We start from the raw sequence: 20,148 nt of genomic DNA on the forward strand, positions 1-20,148 counted from the left end.
CGAATCAGATGGGGTTCAAAACGCATCCAATTTGCATATGTGAAATGGTGCAGACTGCTTGTTGAATAAGTTTGAAGGCAATGTTTTCTATTACCTTTGAGTGATTTAATGGTTTTTAAATAAATTGAATTGTGTTACAGTACTGCACTATTGTGAGCTCTTCTCTTCTTTTCTTATGGATGCTTGCCATGTGGAGAGTGCAATTTGTGCCAATCATCTTTGATGTGAGGCATTCATTTCTGATGAGTGAGAAACTGCACTTTGGGAGTGGCTATCATGAGTACTGCACAGAGGAAGACATTTTGTGGATATTTTGGAACACTTATGGTGGAACTTTTAATACACATTTATGTGGTGGACTTATATTATTCGAGACCAACTTAAATTTTTAAAGTTATTTTAAAGTTCACATTTGGTCACATTTAAATTTTACACAGGGAGTGCATTTATGAGAGAACACATTTTAACGCCACCTTGAGTCTGTATATTTAAAGTTTTTCAGACACTAACACATTTTATTTCTTCATTTTCCAAATAATTGTGAGAAAAAATTACAACTTCAAAAAATTCACCATGCCTCTTGCAAAATCCCTCAAGATGTCTACTTTCCAAAAAGGTGATTTTGGTGGCATTTGTACTTTCCTTGCATTTTAGGGCCTCAAGAAATGAGATCGGCAGTCAGTACATTAGGATTGATCAATTTTCAATTATATGTACCATAGCTTGCATACTTTCACACAGACTAAATATACATTGATTTGGGTTTTTTCTACCAAAGAAATGTAGCAGTATAAAATCTGGCCTACATTTATTTGCAACATTTTAACAGAAACTAAGAAAAATGCTTTTTCAGTCTTATTTTTGCGAAACAAAAAAACAGTGGCAATTGAAAAAAAGAATTTCATTTTGGGTACAGTGTTCGAGTAATTGTCAAAGTGTGACAGCACTGAAATCTGAAAACTGGCCTGGGCAGGAAGGGATAAAAGTGTCTTATTAATGTGGTTCCATTTTTTTTTTATTTCTTGCATATATTGTACAACAGTATTCAAGGGGGGGGGGGATGTAACATGCTGTCACTATAATATTAGACTGAATATTACATATTAGTTTTATTTCAGTTTTTGTTGGTATAGGATATGTAGAATAGATTGGTTGCACTGCAATTTAAATAGTGTATTCACTTTGTTGTGGGAACACTTAACTGTTGTCAGCAGCAACTGAATGTGAATATGTGAATATCTAAGTAGGTTCAGGTTTTGGTTTGAATATTGTTACACTGAAATAATTGCAGTGCAGAGAATTGGTTCACATCTCTTCCCAATCCCCCTCCATCAGATATCAATCCCCAGTTGCCCCAACCTGCTGACAGACATCCCTCCCCAGCCTTCCTCCACACAACCTCACTCAATTATCTTAACACTACTCAGTTCCCACAGTAATCTCTCCAGTCACCACTAAACAGTCCTTGGGCTTCTGTATCCAATCCCTTTACATTCCCCTCTTCCTACATATTACATTTCCTTCCTAGCCTGATTCACAACCCCAAACCCCCTTTACCACAAATGGGGTTGCTCACAGCACAGCCATCCTTGCTGACAGTCAGCGACAAAACAGAGTGCTGGTTATAAAAAACAACCTGATTTTGCTTACTTCTACATATACCGCCCACCATCACACCCTCCACATGCTACCCGATTTGACACCCATCATCCTATTCTGTTGCACATATTGCCCATGATCATGCCCTTTTATATCTTGCAAACACTGCTCATCCCACTGTTTTCATTCCTCTCCTACACATACTACCCATCACCATACCCTCTGTACTCCTCTCCTACACATACTGCCTGCTGTCATACCCTCTACACTTCCCTCCTGCACATAATCTTATCCATTAACATAGTAAACAATTAGAACATCCAACGCTGCCCTCTCTAGAACAGCTACACTTTTGCTAGCAGAGCTAAAGAAAATCTGCACCGTTTCCAATTTTATTCACCCGCTTATTTGTATTCATTTACTTTAGTGATTACTACTGCAAATAATTGTGATGCGTGTGGAGGGGGAGGATGTGTGCAAAGGGAGTGTTACAAAAAAAAATGATGTTCCACCCAGGTGTCAACTATGCTTGGTACATCACTGCCACTGTATACTTGTTGGGCACATTGTGCTGCACAGGACAACTTCATTATTTAATTTTAATTCATGTAGTGATTTTACACATAATTTTCTTTACTGTGCAGAATGAATGTTCATGTAGATGTCTGCCATCCTTTAAAAGCTTGGGATCAGTGTTTGCACGTTTAGTACCGCTACCAGTGTTTTTTTTTGCTTTTGTACTTTACCTCCAGAACTACAGCTATCTTATATACAGTTAGGTCCATATATATTTGGACACAGGCACAATTGTAGTTTTTTTTCAGGTATTTACCAAAACATATTCAAGCTATAGTTATATAATAGATATGGGCTGAAAGTGTACACTCTCAGGTTTAATTTGAGGGTATGTACATCCAAATTGGAGGACGGGTTTAGGAATTACAGCTCTTAAGAGTAGCCATCCCCTCTTTTTCAAGGGACCAAAAGTAATTGGACAATTGAATAAAAAGCTGTTTCATGGCCAGGTGTGGGCTACTCCATTATTTCTTCATGAATTAGGCAGGTAAAAGGTCTGGCATTGATTCTAAGTGTGGTATTTGCATTTGGAATCTACTGCTGTGAACCTACATCATGCATTCAAAGGAACTGTCCATGCAAGTGAAACAGCATATTGTATGGCTTCAAGAACTAAACAAATCCATCAGAGAGATAGCAGCAACATTAGGAGTGGCCAAATCAACAGTTTGGTACATTCTGAGGAAAGAAAAAACACACTGGTGAGCTCAGCAACATAAAAAGGCATGGATGGCCACGAAAGACAACAGTGGTGGATGATAACAGGATCCTCTTTATGGTAAAGAAAAACCCATTCACAACATCCACACAAGTGAAAGACACTCTCCAGGAGGTGGGCGCATCATTGTCAAAGTCTGCAATCAAGAGAATACTTCAAGAGAGCAAATACAGAAGCGTCAACACAAAGTGCAAACCATTCATAATCCTGAAGAATAGAAAAGCCAGATTAGACTTTGCCAAAAAACATCTGAAAAGCCAGAGCAGTTCTGGAAAATAGTTCTTTGGTGGATGAAACTAAGATGAATATGTACCAGAATGACGGGAAGAAAAAAGTGTGGAGAAGGCTTGGAACAGCAAACGATCCCAAGCACACATCATCTATAAAACATGGTGGAGGTAATGTGATGGCATGGGCATGCATGGCTTCCAGTGGCACTGGGTCATTGGTGTTTATTGATGATGTGACAGAAGACAGAAGCAGCCGGATGAATTCTGCAGTGTTTAGACATATACTGTCAGCCCAGGTTCAGCCAAATGCAGCAAAGTTGATTGGACGGCGCTTCGCAGTACAGATGGACAATGATCCAAAACACACTGCAAAAGCAACCCAGGAGCTTTTGAAGGAAAAGAAGTGGAATAATATGCAATGGCCGAGTCAATCACCTGATCTCAACCTAACTGAGCATGCACTTCACTTGCTGAAGGCAAAACTAAAGGCAGAAACACCCACAAAGAACAACTGAAGACAGCTGCAGTTAGAGCCTGGCAAAGCACCAGAAAGGAGGAAACTCAGTCTTTGTTAACATGGGTTCCAGACTTTAGACAGTCATTGCCAGTAAAGGATTCTCAACAAAATAATAAAAATTAACATTTTATTTATGATTACAAGGATGTTGAATTTGTATCGGCCAACACCTGGAACATGTAGTTTCCGAGCATCGGGCAGGTAGCCTTTTTAAACATTTAGCCCTGGTGCGGGCAAGCAGCAGGGCTCACCTGCCAGGTGAAAGCATCTGGATGACAGCGCTGCCGCCCGACTGCTTTGAACACAGTCCACCACGGTGCCAGCCTCTGCCCCGTCCAGTCCGAACCTACCCCTGCCAGCTCACCAAGTATCCCGGACTCCACTTGCCCATCTGCAGGCCCGGAACTGGCTCAGTGTGTGCCGGCAGCTATAAGGGAGAGAGGACAGCGAAGACGTCTGCTCCCCTCCCCTTCTTGTCCTGACCCGAAAGTCATGTTTGACATCACTTCCAGGTCCCCATTCACAGATTCCTGGCCATTGAGGCGGGAAAGAATGTAATGCAGTGTGATGTACACTACATTACATTCAGGGGAGCACAAGGGAGACATGCAGGGTCTTTTAGACCCTGGATGTCTCATTAAAGAGAACCTTTCACCAAAAAATCATCACATGGAGACTTTTTGTCCCCTGTGTGATGAAAATAAAAAGTTAAATAAAAAAAAAATTTTTTAATAGTAAAAAAATCAAAGTTGCACCCACGCACATAACATCCCCTCAAACAAAAAATGTGAGGGCCCTCACCCCCACATACACAAGTAAAAGCGCATGGCAGGGGCGCCTACGCATAAAAATGTTTGGTACACATGTTACATATCGCGCACATGAGAATGAATGAAAGCAATAATTCTAGCATGAGACATCCTCCATAACACTATACCGATGACCTATAAAGGCCTTTAAAAGGGTCGCCTATAGAAAATATAGGGTACTGAAGTTTGTCGCCATTTCACCAGCGCACACAAATTTAAGGTTTGACATGCTGGATATCTATTTACTCGCTGGAACCTCATCTTTTATGTTTTACAAAAAAATAGGGTCATTTATTGTTTTTATGTGCCCTAAAATTAATTTAAGTGTATTTTTTACTGAAATTTTGTGTTTCCTAGACCTTTGCAATAATATCGTGCATAAAAAATTGGAATTACCACTATTTTATTCTCTAGTGTCTTTGCCTTCAGAAAATATATAATGTTTGGGGGTTTTGTGTAATCTTCAAGCCTAAAATGATTTTTTAAATGTGTGCAAAAAACGCAAAAATGGCTCTGGCATCAAAAAGGATAACGGATAAGCCCGACACTCCCCTTCCCCGACGAGCACCGAATCAGTGCTCATTACACTACACAGTCTCTCCCCTCCCTGCTAGTTCCCAGGTGCGGTGCTGGAGACAGGCAGGGAGGGAAGGAGGAGACATACAGTGCAATGTTAAAAAAATTAAACATTTAAGTCACCATAGAGCCCTTTTGATTTTAATAGTCCCAGACATTCCTAACAGCACGGTTTTGGTTAAAATACGGTTTTGGTTAAAATATATATTTTTTTCTATCAGTACAAGTAGATTATCATAAATATATATTGAACTCTATATATCCCTACGAAAAGTATCACTCTCACCCTCGAAAGTGTAAATAAAATAAAATAAATAGTATCTTTTCAATATTCCCTCTATCACACTCCCAACAATTACCCTCATAAATAGTGCAAAATCATGTATAAACAAATGTCCACATATGAGTCCATATACAGTGCTTTTCGAACGTTGAGAACTAATCCACTTCGCTGCTCTTCAATCCAAGACACCCAAATCAGGATACCTCAAAAAAAATATAAACTAAATATAGTGCATTATCTTTTAAACAAAAAACACTCGTGAAACTAAAAGTGATTCCTCCTAAACTCCCACCCGTGACAAATCAACACTTCAAATTGTGATTCAGTGCAACACTCCACAGCCAGTGTCACCATCCAAATGTAATAAATACCATTACCCTCTCATGGATGATAGGAACTACTAGTGATCACATGCATCAAAATGAGTAGTGCCATAACTCTTGTGGGATAAAATACCATTACCCTCTTTCAATGCAGATAAGCATAAAACTCCTCCAAGGCAATCCAAAATATCCCCCTCTCCGGAAGCTCCCTGCTGATTCCAATCCGACCTTCCCCGTTCCTCAAAGGGGCAGATAATATAAGACTCAGTGGAGTATATAAAAGGAATTCATATATTTATTCAAAGCTTACATTAGAAAGACGCCAACGTCCATCCTCTCCCACAGTCCATATAACTGAACTCCAGTGTCCAAGATGGCCGTGCCGCTCCTTCCGGTTTGAAGTTTCTAGCGTTACAGCGTTACGTCTCTGACGCGTTTCGTCACTTCCGACTTTTTCACAAGGGTTCCGGACGTCAAATGTGTGGCTCCTCTTATCCTACTCTCAAGCACATAGGTTGGTTTGGTTGCTCCCCAGTCTGTCTTACACAGCCAACTGGTTCCAGGAGGGAAGGTCGAATTGGAAGCAGCAGGGAGCTTCCGGAGAGGGGGATATTTTGGATTGCCTTGGAGGAGTTTTATGCTTATCTGCATTGAAAGAGGGTAATGGTATTTTATCCCACAAGAGTTATGGCACTACTCATTTTGATGCATGTGATCACTAGTAGTTCCTATCATCCATGAGAGGGTAATGGTATTTATTACATTTGGATGGTGACACTGGCTGTGGAGTGTTGCACTGAATCACAATTTGAAGTGTTGATTTGTCACGGGTGGGAGTTTAGGAGGAATCACTTTTAGTTTCACGAGTGTTTTTTGTTTAAAAGATAATGCACTATATTTAGTTTATTTTTTTTTTGAGGTATCCTGATTTGGGTGTCTTGGATTGAAGAGCAGCGAAGTGGATTAGTTCTCAACGTTTGAAAAGCACTGTATATGGACTCATATGTGGACATTTGTTTATACATGACTTTGCACTATTTATGAGGGTAATTGTTGGGAGTGTGATAGAGGGAATATTGAAAAGATACTATTTATTTTAAGTAGATTATCATGATGGGGCAAGTAGATTGGGACACTGATTTAGTCCCTGGACAAGCATTTTTTTTTTAAATGTCCACACCCCTGGATTATATTCAATTGTCCAATTACTTTTGGTCCCTTGAAAAAGGAGGGATGGCTGCTCTTAAGAGCTGTAATTCCTGAACCCTTCCTCCAGTTTGGATGTACATACCCTCAAATTAAACCTGAGAGTTTGCACTTTCAGACCATATCCATTATATAACTATAGCTTGAATATGTTTTGGTAAATACCTAAAACAAAACTAAAAATGTGCCTGTGTACATATATATATATATGGACCTAACTGTACGTTTAAAGGAAAAGTAGGGGCAAAGATCTTTTAGTCCTACTTGTTCTGTGGGTCACAGGAGTGCACTTCATTCTGCACTCCACAAACCCATACTCAACTCTCAGTGGACTAAAGTATGCTGTCTGCTTATGCAACTGAGCTGGTCGAGACTCTGAATGGATCCCGACTTTAAAGTCAGGATCCACCCAAATACCCAAGGAGCAGCTGGCTCAGCCTCTCATTGTACTGCTGAGATCTTGAGCCAGCCACTCCACAGCCCGGCACTCCAGTAAGTCTCACTGAAGACTGAGAACTAAGCGATCAGTGGTCTTTGATCGCTCAGTTCTGTCTTAGAGGCGAGTAGGACTTGGATTTGCCACTGTTCTTTAACCATTAGCCGCCCGGCCAATGGCCGTTTGGCGGCTTCAAATGTGCTCCTGTATTCCGGGTGCACGCCATTTGGCGTGCTCCCGCACATGCGCGGTTTGCGCGGTTGCAGAGCGATGCAGCAGTGCGATCTGTCACCGCCCGTGCACCTCGGACACGGCCGATGACACATCCGAGTACCGGCTCCCGTTGCCGGTACCATGTGACCTGCTGTGACCAATCACAGCAGGTCACATGACAGTTGTATACAATGGATGGCTTCATTCATGATGCCATCCATTGTATACTAGTGCCTAGCTGTGAATGGTCACAGCTAATCACATGCACATGTCATGTGATTAGCTGTGACCAAATCACAGCTAAGCACAAAAAAAAAAAAAAAAAGCTGAATGAATCGATTTCATTCAGGTAAATGCTTGCTTATAGCAAAGTAATTCTTTGCTATAAGCAAATTGTGTAAAAAAAAAAAATAAAATACTGATCACTTCCCCAAAGTAGTACAATGTTACTATGGTAACATTGTACTATTTTGGTCATAGTAAAATATGAAAAAAAAATCTTTAAAAAAAAAGAAATAAAAAATTAAATATAATAAAAAAAAAATATATATATATTTTTTTTTCATACTGTCACCAGTCAGTGTCGCTGTTCACCGCCATGCCAGTTATATGATGACGCTGTACTGCACTGGTGACAGTATGTAAAAAAAAAAATAGTGAAAATAATTTTTTTAATTTTTTCATTTTCCAAAAAATTATGACAAAAAAATACAACTTCAAAAAACTCGCCATGCCTCTTATGAAGTACGTCGGACTGTCTACTCTGCAAAAAGGGGTCATTTGGGGGATATCTGTACTATTCTGACATTCGTGGACCTCAAGAAGTTAGATTGGCTGTCAGTACTTCAGGATTGATCAATTTTCAGATCTATACCATAGTTTGTGAACTCTATAACTTTTCTACAAACTAAAAAATACATCCTAATTTGGGTTATTTTCACCAAAGACATGTAGCAGAATACATCTCGGCCTAAATTTATGAAGAACAATTATTTATTTGTAAACTTTTATAACAGAAACAAAGAAAAATGTGTTTTTTTTTCAAAATTTTTGGTCTTTTTTTGTTAACTTAGCAAAAAATAAAAACCCCAGCGGTGATTAAATACCACCAAAAGAAAGCTCTAGTTGTGTGAAGAAAATGATAAAATTTTAGTTTGGGTACAGTGTTGTATGACCGCGCAATTGTCATTCAAAGTGTGAGAGCGCTGAAACCTGAAAAATGGCCTGGGCAGGAAGGTGTAAAATTGCACGCTATTGAAACGGTTAAAGTATGGCATTAGTTGGCCAATCAGTGATCACATGATCGGGACCTTGTACAGAGGTCCCGTCCGACGATCGGTGTTTCACTGTGTCCAGAGGACACAGCAGGCACCGGATCGCGGTGCTGCGCGCTCCCAGGGAGCGCGCACAAGCAGGGTGCGGGGAGGCCGTTCATAAACAGCCACCCAACCCTGTACTGCCACCGCCCGGCCGTTAATATGCAACGGCCGGTCGGGAAGTGGTTAACACTACGCCTCTTGTAAAACCACGCCCATTTGAAGTTATCTTTACGTTTTTCTGAATTTTGTAGAGGAAAGGATCGCTGCTACTCCCAACTATCCCAGGTTATTAAACAGTAAGGAGAGACATCAGCCTATGTCTTCACCAAACCGCACAACCTGAGGCATTTCACCCTGCCAGGGCTTAGTCGTAGGGTGGAGGTGGGCAGGGCAAAATGCATCAGGGTGTGTACAGTTAGGTCCATAAATATTGGGACATTGACACAATTCTAACATTTCTGGCTGTATACACCACCACAATGGATTTGAAATAAAATGAACAAGATGTGCTTTAACTGCAGACTGTCAGCTTTAAGTTGAGGGTATTTACATCCAAATCAGGTGAACGGTGTAGGAATTACAACAGTTTGCATATGTGCCTCCCACTTGTTAAGGGACCAAAAGTAATGGAACAGAATAATAATCATAAATCTAACTTTCACTTTTTAATACTTGGTTGCAAATCCTTTGCAGTCAATTACAGCCTGAAGTCTGGAATGCATAGACATCACCAGACGCTGGGTTTCATCCTTGGTGATGCTCTGCCAAGCCTCTACTGCAACTGTCTTCAGTTCCTGCTTGTTCTTGGGGCATTTTCCCTTCAGTTTTGTCTTCAGCAAGTGAAATGCATGCTCAATCGGATTCAGGTCAGGTGATTGACTTGGCCATTGCATAACATTCCACTTATTTCCCTTAAAAAACTCTTTGATGCTTTTGCAGTATGCTTTTGGGTCATTGTCCATCTGCACTGTGAAGTGGCGTCCAATGAGTTCTGAAGCATTTGGCTGAATATGAGCAGATAATATTGCCCAAAACACTTCACAATTCATCCTGCTGCTTTTGTCAGCAGTCACATCATCAATAAATACAAGAGAACCAGTTCCATTGTCAGCCATACATGCCCACGCCATGACACTACCACCACCATGCTTCACTGATGAGGTGGTATGCTTAGGATCATGAGCAGTTCCTTTCCTTCTCCATACTCTTCTCTTCCCATCACTCTGGTACAAGTTGATCTTGGTCTCATCTGTCCATAGGATGTTGTTCCAGAACTGTGAAGACTTTTTTAGATGTCGTTTGGCAAACTCTAATCTGGCCTTCCTGTTTTTGAGGCTCACCAATGGTTTACATCTTGTGGTGAACCCTCTGTATTCACTCTGGTGAAGTCTTCTCTTGATTGTTGACTTTGACACACATACACCTACCTCCTGGAGAGTGTTCTTGATCTGGCCAACTGTTGTGAAGGGTGTTTTCTTCACCAGGGAATTAATTCTTTGGTCATCCACCACAGTTGTTTTCCGTGGTCTTCTGGGTCTTTTGGTGTTGCTGAGCTCACCGGTGCGTTCCTTAATTTTAAGAATGTTCCAAACAGTTGTTTTGGCCACGCCTAATGTTTTTGCTATCTCTCTGATGGGTTTGTTTTGTTTTTTTCAGCCTAATGGTGGCTTGCTTCTCTGATAGTGACAGCTCTTTGGATCTCATCTTGAGAGTTGACAGCAACAGATTCCAAATGCAAATAGCACACTTGAAATGAACTCTGGACCTCTTATCTGCTCAATGTAATTGGGATAATGAGGGAACACACACCTGGCCATGGAACAGCTGAGAAGCCAATTGTCCCATTACTTTTGGTCCCTTAACAAGTGGGAGGCACATATGCAAACTGTTGTAATTCCTACACCGTTCCCCTGATTTGGATGTAAATACCCTCAAATTAAAGCTGACAGTCTGCAGTTAAAGCACATCTTGTTTGTTTCATTTCAAATCCATTGTGGTGGTGTATAGAGCCAAAAATGTTAGAATTGTGTCGATGTCCCAATATTTATGGACCGGACTGTAGTTTGGTGGAGACATGTAGGCTGAGGCCGCTCACCTGGGCTGGTTTCCACTTTACATTTACTAGCCCTTTGGATTGGTATCAGGATAAGCCTGCACCCCACAATCTGGAACATAGTAATATACTTTCACTTCTACTTTGAGCAGCGCCAAAAGAAATCTAACAGGTTTCAGAATGTTGTTTCATTTGTGCTATGACAAAAGAATTTCCAATAAGTTAGCTGTTGTCAGATAAGTAAAACACAACATGAGCAAGCATTATACTTTACCTGTCTGCTGCATAACCTAAAATCAGAGCCCCTATTAAGAATCCAAAATTGAGTGAAGACTGTGTCACGTCAAGTTTCCAGGCATCAGAACATACAAGGTTGTACTATCGAAAAAAAAAAAATTCTGGTTAATACTTTTGTGTTAGACAAGATCCAGATACACACACTTCTATAATAAACATTTGCAGATTTGAAGCAATAATATCCAGTAAATCACAGAAGTATTTCCAGTTAGTGAATCATTCACATCAACATTGACCAATCATACGTAAAAGTGGTAGTAAACCAAACACTCACTTGCACCAGTTAATATTTTATACTATAAAAAGTAAAGTATATGTGTAAAACCTGGTACACAGTTTTCATTCAAACCAGTGGGGAAAAAAAACCGAACACAAGCAAAGTTAGTGCAGCGATCTCCCCCCGCTGTGCCATTGTGTTCTGAAATGGAAGGACTCCCCCACACCACCAGGACACATTGATCAGCACTTGCAGCCATTGGCTGCAAGCACTTGTCGGATGGCTTTCCGACATGCGCATTCGACAGTAGCCAGTTGGGATTAAAATAAAAAAAAAGGATTAGGACAGTGATAGAGATATAATATATAATACACACACACTGTATTCATAAAGTATTCCGACCCCCTTTACATTTTTCAATTTTGTTATGTTGCAGCCTTTTATTACAGTTTAACACTTTTCTCATCTACATTCAGTACCCCGTAGTGACAAAAGCAAAAACAGAATTTTAGAAATGTTGGCAAAAAACCGAAATATCACATTGGCATAAGTATTTAGAACCTTTGCAACAACACTTGAAATTTACCTCCCATTTCTCCTGGCCGTTGCTGAGATGTTTCTACACCTTGATTGGAGTCCACCTGTGGTAAATTCAATTGATTGGACATGATTTGGCAAGGCACATACCTCTCTATAAAAGGCCTCACAGCTGAAAATGCATACGGTTTCAGAGCAAAAGCCATGATGTCAAAAAGGAACTGCCTGCAGAGTTCAGAGACATAGTTACTGCAAGGCAGAGAACCGAGGAAGGCTACAAAAAATTTCTGCTGCACTGAAGGTTCCCAAGAGCAGAGTGGCCTCCATAATTCTCAAATGGAAGAAGTATCACAAAACCAGGACTCTTCCCAGAGCTGGTCACTCAGCCAAACTTAGCAATTGAGGGAGAAGTGTGTCTTTGTAAGAAGTGACCAAGAATCTGATGGCCACTCTGAGCTGCAGGAGATCCTGTGTGGAGACAGGACAAAGTTCCATCACTGGAGTCCTCTACCGATCTGGACTTTGTAGCAGAGTGGCTAGATGGAAGCCTCTCCTCTGTGCAAAACACATGAAAGCTTTAGCTTTGAAAGATTAAATTATTTGGCTTCAATTCTAAACTTTATGGCTGGAGGAAACCAGTCACCACTCATTACCTGCCCAATACCATCCCAACAGTCAGGGTTGGCGCTGTATTATCACGGTCACATGACAGTTCATGTTTCAAGGGTTTTTTGATATGTGCAAAACGATCATGCAAACAGTTATGCTTATGTAACATTTAACCTCTTTAGTGCCGCCCCATAGCATAGGATCATCAATGGGAGGGGGGGGAACTGTCAGTAAACAAAACAGTTCTCTCCTGTCAGCTCCTGCACACACATGCAAAGCAGTGTGCTTACCCACACACACAGCCTTTAGTAAAACAGCACACAGTTAACCCTTTGATTGTCCCAGATGTTAACCCCTTCCTGCCCAGTGCCATTAGTACAGTGTCAGTATTTTCTATTAGTACTGTTCACTGTACTTGTGTCAATGGGGATGTCAGTGACACCAAGTCAGCTCCCCCCAGAATCAGAATGCCCGCCGCAGTCCCACTATAAGTCGCTGATTGCCACCATTACTAGTAAAAATAAAATTCCCAGTGTATATATACAGCCATTTGTAAACGCTATAACTTTCACGTAAACCAATTAATTTACACGTATTGGGATTTTTTTTAGCAAAGACATGTAGCAGAATACATTTTGGCATAAATTTAAGACAAAATTTGATTTTTTAAAATTTTTTTATTGGACATGTTTCATAGCAAAAAGCCAAAAACGTTAAGTCATGCCTCTTCAGTCGTCACTGGTCACGTTCATGAATTTGCCGTTGCCATTCACCAACCTGCCTCCCTCAGTCTCCCGCCGATCTTCATCCACTTCACACCCTAGTACGCAGTAAGTAATCTCTACCAATTCCCTGCAATTCACTCCCTGTGCATAATTTTCTCAGGGTCCCATCCCTCCAGCTTTTGGTAGATGTCTAATCCAATCAACTCCTAGTCACATCAATTTATAATCCCCTAGTGTACAGGGGTAAAAGGGGGCACACTGTGTACAGGGGAAAGGAGGGGGGGTGCAGTGTGTACAGGAAGGGGTGCAGTGTGTAAAGAGGGCATTTAATTTGGGATAATTCCCAGGTTTTGTTTCTTTCTAGATTCTACTCAGACTATTAAACCAAGCACAATATTTAGCGTAATTAAACCACACCCATATTTTGTCACACGTATAGCAGGTCAAGTTCAAAGTTGACTGGATTTTTAAAGAATAAGTTCACCTTTAGGAGCGTGTTACACACATATTTAAGAAAAATGCACCTTTGCCTGTGCAGACAAAAATCCTTGCACTGGCCCTGCCAAAAGTGAAGCTTAGTAGTAGCAGCATCATGGCGTGGATTTTTTTTTTTTTTTTATTTATAAGCAGCAGGGACCAGAAGACTGGTCAGGGTTGAGGGAAAGCTGAATAGAGCAAAGTACAGAGATATCCTCAATAAATACCCATTACACAGCACTCAGAACCTCAGACTGGGCCAAAGGTTCACCTTCCAACATGACAACAACCCTAAGCACACAGCCAAAACACTACAGGCCCTAACTTCTGGAGAGTCCAGAAAATGGCTGCCTGACGGTCCCCTCCCAACTTGACTGACCTTGAGAGGATTTTCAAAGAAGAATGGCAGAAAATCCCCCAATCCAGATGTGCAAAGCTTGTCGTGTCATACCCAAAAAGACTCAATTCTGTAATTGCTGCCAAAGTTGCTTCACAGTACTGAGTAATACTTCAAAAGTTATAAAGAAATGAGAAGCCTCACAATAATTAGCAACTAAAGGAAAAAGATGGGGGTACCATCATCCAAAAATTACTATATATAGTAGAGAGAGGGGAAAAAAAACCCTACAACAAAAGAGAGAAAAGACTATCTCGGTACCCATAAACACCACTATATATATATATATATATATATATATATATATATATATATATATATATATATATATATATATATATAAAATTGTATTTTATTATACTGTTAGGTCCATACAGTATATATTTGGACACAGGCACAATTTTAGTTTTTTTCAGGTATTTACCAAAACATATTCAAACTATAGTTATATAATGGATATGGGCTGAAAGTGCACACACTCAGGTTTTGAGGGTATGTACATCCAAATTGGAGGAAGGGTTTAGGAATTACAGCTCTTAAGAGTAGCCACCCCCCCTTTTTCAAAGGACCAAAAGTAATTGGACAATTGAACCAAAAAGCTGTTTCATGGCCAGGTGTGGGCTACTCCTTCGTTATTTCTTCATTATTTAAGCAGGTAAAAGGTTTGGAGTTGATTCTAAGTGTGGTATTTGCATTTGGAATCAATCTCTACACCTGGAACAGCAGCGGTGTAGAGCTCTGAGTAATAGCTGCAGGGACTGGAGGTCCCAGGACACTGACAGCCAATAGGAAGAAGTCAGGAAAGTATGTATGTATAAAGAGAAGCAAAACTCACAGTGCTGGCTTTTCATTGCAGGGGCGTGGTCTGGCTGTGGGACAAGATGGCCACCTAGTTTTTGCACTCCACTCCTCCACTGCCACATCAAGCAACTTTGAGCGCAGCCCAAGGCTTCAATTCCCTCCGGACTGGTGGGCTTCTGTCAGGGGAGCCACTGGAGCATATCCCACAAGTGATCCTGGCCATAGGGATCACACCGACTCCTGGATTTCTACATGAAATCGCTACAGCATGCAGAGCAAGATGACACCGAGCAGGGCCCCACTCCACAGCTGGCCCCGTTGTCACCTGGACACGCCGCTGCTGACACTCCATCCTCGGACACAGAGGACATTGCGGACTCTCCACAAAACATCACCCCTCCCGTAGGGGAGAGAGGTAAGAGAACAGCTATTTCACCAGCACACTCCCCATCGAAGCCTCCCCTCACAAAACGGCGACAAGGTGCTGGGCCTTGTAGTCTCACTGAGAGATCACATTCCTCACATTCACTAGCAGCCTTTCCTACCACAGATCACCCAGCAACTGAACACTCTCTTAAAGCCATGTTGCTTACTTTACAATTTGATTTGCTCCTATCATCTATTAACCACCTGCATTAACAGGTTGATTTCTTGGAACACTGCACTGACCGCATTAAACAGCATTTAAGTGCAGCCACTACAGCACACAACACGGTGGTAGATATACAAGATGAGCAAGTAGCACTTCTTCATCAACTCCTCCTAAAAGTTGCCAACCTGGAAGATCGCTCTAGGCGCAATAATATTAAATTCAGAGGAATCCCTGAGGACATAACCTATACTGAGATTGTGCCATACCTACACCAACTATTCCAGAAATTGCTCCCGACACTCGCCCCACAAGACATGCTCCTAGATAGATCTCATAGAATTCAAAAGCCTAAACATTTACCACCCTCTACACTTCAGGACATTTTGGTAAGAGTGCACTTTTACCATGTCAAGGAGCAAATAGTGAAAACAGCATGATCCCAGAGCTTTCTTCCTGACCCCTTCACGAAAATCTCGTTGTACAACGACATCTCAGCATCCACCACTCAAGCTCGCAGAACTTTTCAGCCAGTGACATCTATTCTTATGGATCACAATATTCCCTACAAGTGGGGTTATTTTCTCTTTTACGGTTGTGCTATTATTGTCTAATTATTTATCACCTTCCGCAACCAACTTGTTCCTGTCTTGACACCCAAGGATGGGTTAAAACAACTCCACAACTGGGGGGTCACTCAGCGGGCTTCTCCAATTACTCCGAAGCCTAAACCTTCATCCAAGATTACTGATCTGTGGGAATCTTATGCTACACATTTACCTCCAGTCAGTCAGGATTTCAATATTTGTGAATTCTCTTTAGCATGCCGGCTGAATTGTGTATGCTTCCTAATGTGGGGGAGGGGAGTTTGATACCACCCCAGGCTAATATTGTGCTATGCACACCATTGTATGTTCTTAATATTCCTTTGAATAGCATTGTAATTTTCTCTTTTACGGTTGTGTTATTATTGTCTACTCAACCTATCTTGTTACTTTCTAAGTTTGTGACCTGCCAGCAAAGTGACCTCTTAGTGTACCCCGTCTCATTGGGTTAGGTGTAAGGTCTCTTTCCTACTTTTTCTTCTGTCAGTGGCATTTTGGCATCTCCCTAATTATAGGTATGGAGCTCAAAATCCTTTCTCTAAACCTAAATGGTTTTAAAAGCCCTTTTAAATGCTCTCTCCTCTGGCGACAGGCATTGTTGCAGAAAGCTGACATAGTCTGTGTTCAGGAAACACATTTTTTGAAAACCAAAGCCCCTACCAGCTCACACAAATCCTACTCACATCGCTTTTTCGCTCACTCAGACAAAAAGACAAAAGGAGTCATGCTCACAGTTCGCTCCACTGTCTCACTTCTCCTCCATCATGTAGAACAAAACCCCTCGGGGAGGCTTTTGATTCTTTCAGCTACACTTAATAATTACCCCTTCGTTATAGTCAACATATATGCCCCTAACTCTGGTCAGAAATCCTTCTATAACTCAGTTATGCAAAAAATCCAACACGGTTATGCACAAATCCAAAAGATCAGCTGATCATACTGTATGTGGCCATTTTAATGAAATAATTGACCCTTCCCTAGATACCTCCTGCACTAAGCGAAGCCGATCCACCGCCCTTTCCTCATTATTACTTCATGAAGATTTCTATGATCCCTGGAGGTGCCAACATGACACTGAGAAAGACTACTCCTTCTACTCTGCTACCCAAAAGACTTACTCACGAATAGATCTGTTTTTGACCTCCAAACGGCTGCTTTAAAATATCCTAGCATCTGAGATTGGAATCATCTCTTGGTCTGATCATGCCCCTGTATCAATTACTCTCTCACCTATCAATAACACCAAATATCACTCTATCTGGGGTATGAATGCATTCCTCCTCAGCCACTCAGACTATCAACAACAGATCAAATCTGAAATCGAGACCTTCTACACTACCAACCTAGGCTCTGTCTCTAACCCTACTACTGTATGGAACGCTCATAAATCTGTCATTAGAGGTCTATGCATTAATCCTGGCGCTCAGGAGAAGAGGAAATGGGAATCGACCATTACTACTCATTTGGCCCACATACGATCTCTTGAGGCCCGCCATAAACTGACCCCTAGCGACCCTCTCATGACTGAACTATGCTCCGCACGTACCTCCCTCAGTTTCTATCTACGTACAGGCTAGGATTTTTATATCAAGCGACTTCGCCTCACCTCTTATGCTCAAGAGAACAAATCAGGCAAATTCTTGGCACAGCAGTACAAAGGTAAGGTTGCCCAAACCAAAATCTCATACTTAGTGGACTAATCCGGGAAAACACAGGTTAACTCTAAAGACATAGCTAATGTCTTTTCCTCTTTTTACGCAAAGCTATACAACCTCAACTCCTCCCCTTCTAGTCATCAGCCCAATCCCCTTTCAATTCGGTCGTTCCTAGAACCCTTGCAACTCCCATCTCTGATGAATACTCAACTACAGAAAATCTCCAAACCCTTTGCTGAGTCAGAAGTTAGAACCACCATTAAATCTTTGCCTACCAATAAAGCCCCAGGTCCTGATGGGTTTTGTAATGAATACTACAGAGCCTATCCTGACCAACTATTGCCTCGTATAAAAAACTCTTAATAGATTTCTAGCTACAGGAGACATCCCATCCAAATTCCTAGAAGCTATCATAGTCAACAACCCTAAACCAGGAAAGTCCCCCCATGATCCTGCACATTATTTCGCTTTTCAATACAGACCTAAAAATATATGCCAAATAATGCGCTTCTCGATTAGCTTCTCATATGTCACACCTCATCCACCCAGACCAAGTAGGTTTTATCTACAATCTTCAGATGGTGCCAGGCGATATCGTAACCTCCTGCAATGGGCTGAGCATCACCAACTGCCTTCCCTACTTATCTCTTTAGACGCAGAGAAGGCTGTGACAGGCACGGTGTCAGACCCCCAGCCCTTCTCACCAACTTGTGACCGAAGGACTAGCCAATCTAAAACCGCGCTGCCACTTGCGTAACAATGCCACTCTCAGCTGCACCCTGCATAAAGATTTTCCAGCTCACTGGACCCCAAACTAGGTGCCAACAGCCTGAGAGTGATTGTTATTAAGTCAGGTTAATTACACAATTAATCCTTCACACTGCCACCACCACCTTTTTACAGAGAAGGAGGAAACTCACAAATCTTAGCAGTAACACTATGATGTTTGAATAAGCGTCTGTATACACACTGTCACGGCAGACAAATGTACCCAGAGGTTTTAAAACACACAGTAGCACTCTTCAGAGACAGGGATTCTTAGTTTGCATTAAAGAGCCTTAGAAACAGTTCAACACTTTTCAGAAAATAGGATTTATTACTAAAAAGGTCAAAATGGTGCAATAAAATATTTACAGAAAAGATGTAACCAATATATATGTATATATATATATATATATATATATATATATATATATATACAGTCATGGCCGAAATTGTTGGCACCCTTGATATTTCTCCAGGAAATCATGTATTTCTCACGAAACGTATTGCATTAACACATGTTTTGCTATACACATGTTTATTCCCTTTGTGTGTATTGGGACAAAACAAAAAAAGGGAGGAAAGAAAGCAAATTCGACATAATGTCACACAAACCTCCAAAAATGGGCTGGACAAAAGTATTGGCACCCTTTCACAACTGCGGATAAATAAGAATGTTACAAGCATGTGATGCTCCTGTAAACTCACCTGGGGCAAGTAACAGGTGTGGGCAATATAGAAATCACACCTGAAAGCAGATAAAAAGGAGAGACGTTCACTTAACCTTTGCATTGTGTGTCTGTCTGTGCCACACTAAGCATGGACAACAGAAAGAGGAGACGAGAACTGTCTGAGGACCTGAGAACCAAAATTGTGGCAAAATATCAACAATCTCAAGGTTACAAGTCCATCTCCAGAGAACTAGATTTGCCTTTGTCCACAGTGCGCAACATTATCAAGAAGTTTGCAACCCATGGCACTGTAGCTAATCTCCCTGGTCGTGGACGGATGAGGAAAATTGATGAAAGATTGCAACGCAGAATAGTCCGGATGGTGGATAAGCAGCCCCAAACATGTTCCAAAGACATTCAAGCTGTCCTGCAGGCTCAGGGAGCATCAGTGTCAGCGCGAACTATCCGTCGACATTTAAATGAAATGAAACGCTATGGCAGGAGACCCAGGAGGACCCCACTGCTGACACAGAGACATAAAAAAGCAAGACTACAGTTTGCCAAAATGTACTTGAGTAAGCCAAAAGCCTTCTGGGAAAACGTCTTGTGGACAGATGAGACCAAGATAGAGCTTTTCGGTAAAGCACATCATTCTACTGTTTACCGAAAACGGAATGAGGCCTACAAAGAACAAAACACAGTACCTACGGTAAAATATGGTGGAGGTTCAATGATGTTTTGGGGTTGTTTTGCTGCCTCTGGCACTGGGTGCCTTGACTGTGTGCAAGGCATCATGAAATCTGAGGATTACCAAAGGATTTTGGGTCGCACTGTAGGGCCCAGTGTCAGAAAGCTGGGTTTGCGTCCAAGATCCTGGGTCTTCCAGCAGGACAATGACCCCAAACATACGTCAAAAAGCACTCAGAAATGGATGGCAAAGAAGCGCTG

General features: G+C 41.4%; 1 protein-coding gene across 1 annotated transcript in view; it reads right to left on the minus strand.

Moving 5' to 3' along the window:
• Positions 1–20,148, minus strand: part of SLC22A3 (solute carrier family 22 member 3) — a 294,105-nt gene that overhangs the window by 133,259 nt on the left and 140,698 nt on the right. Inside the window, exon 2 of the mRNA XM_089668612.1 lies at positions 11,133–11,236. Coding sequence (XP_089524738.1) covers positions 11,133–11,236 — 104 coding nt within the window. The remainder of the gene's footprint in view (positions 1–11,132; positions 11,237–20,148) is intronic.

This window comes from Staurois parvus, unplaced genomic scaffold, assembly GCF_062004578.1.
Source record: "Staurois parvus isolate SC_StPar_1 unplaced genomic scaffold, SC_StPar_1.0 ptg000059l, whole genome shotgun sequence".
NCBI lineage: Eukaryota > Metazoa > Chordata > Amphibia > Anura > Ranidae > Staurois > Staurois parvus.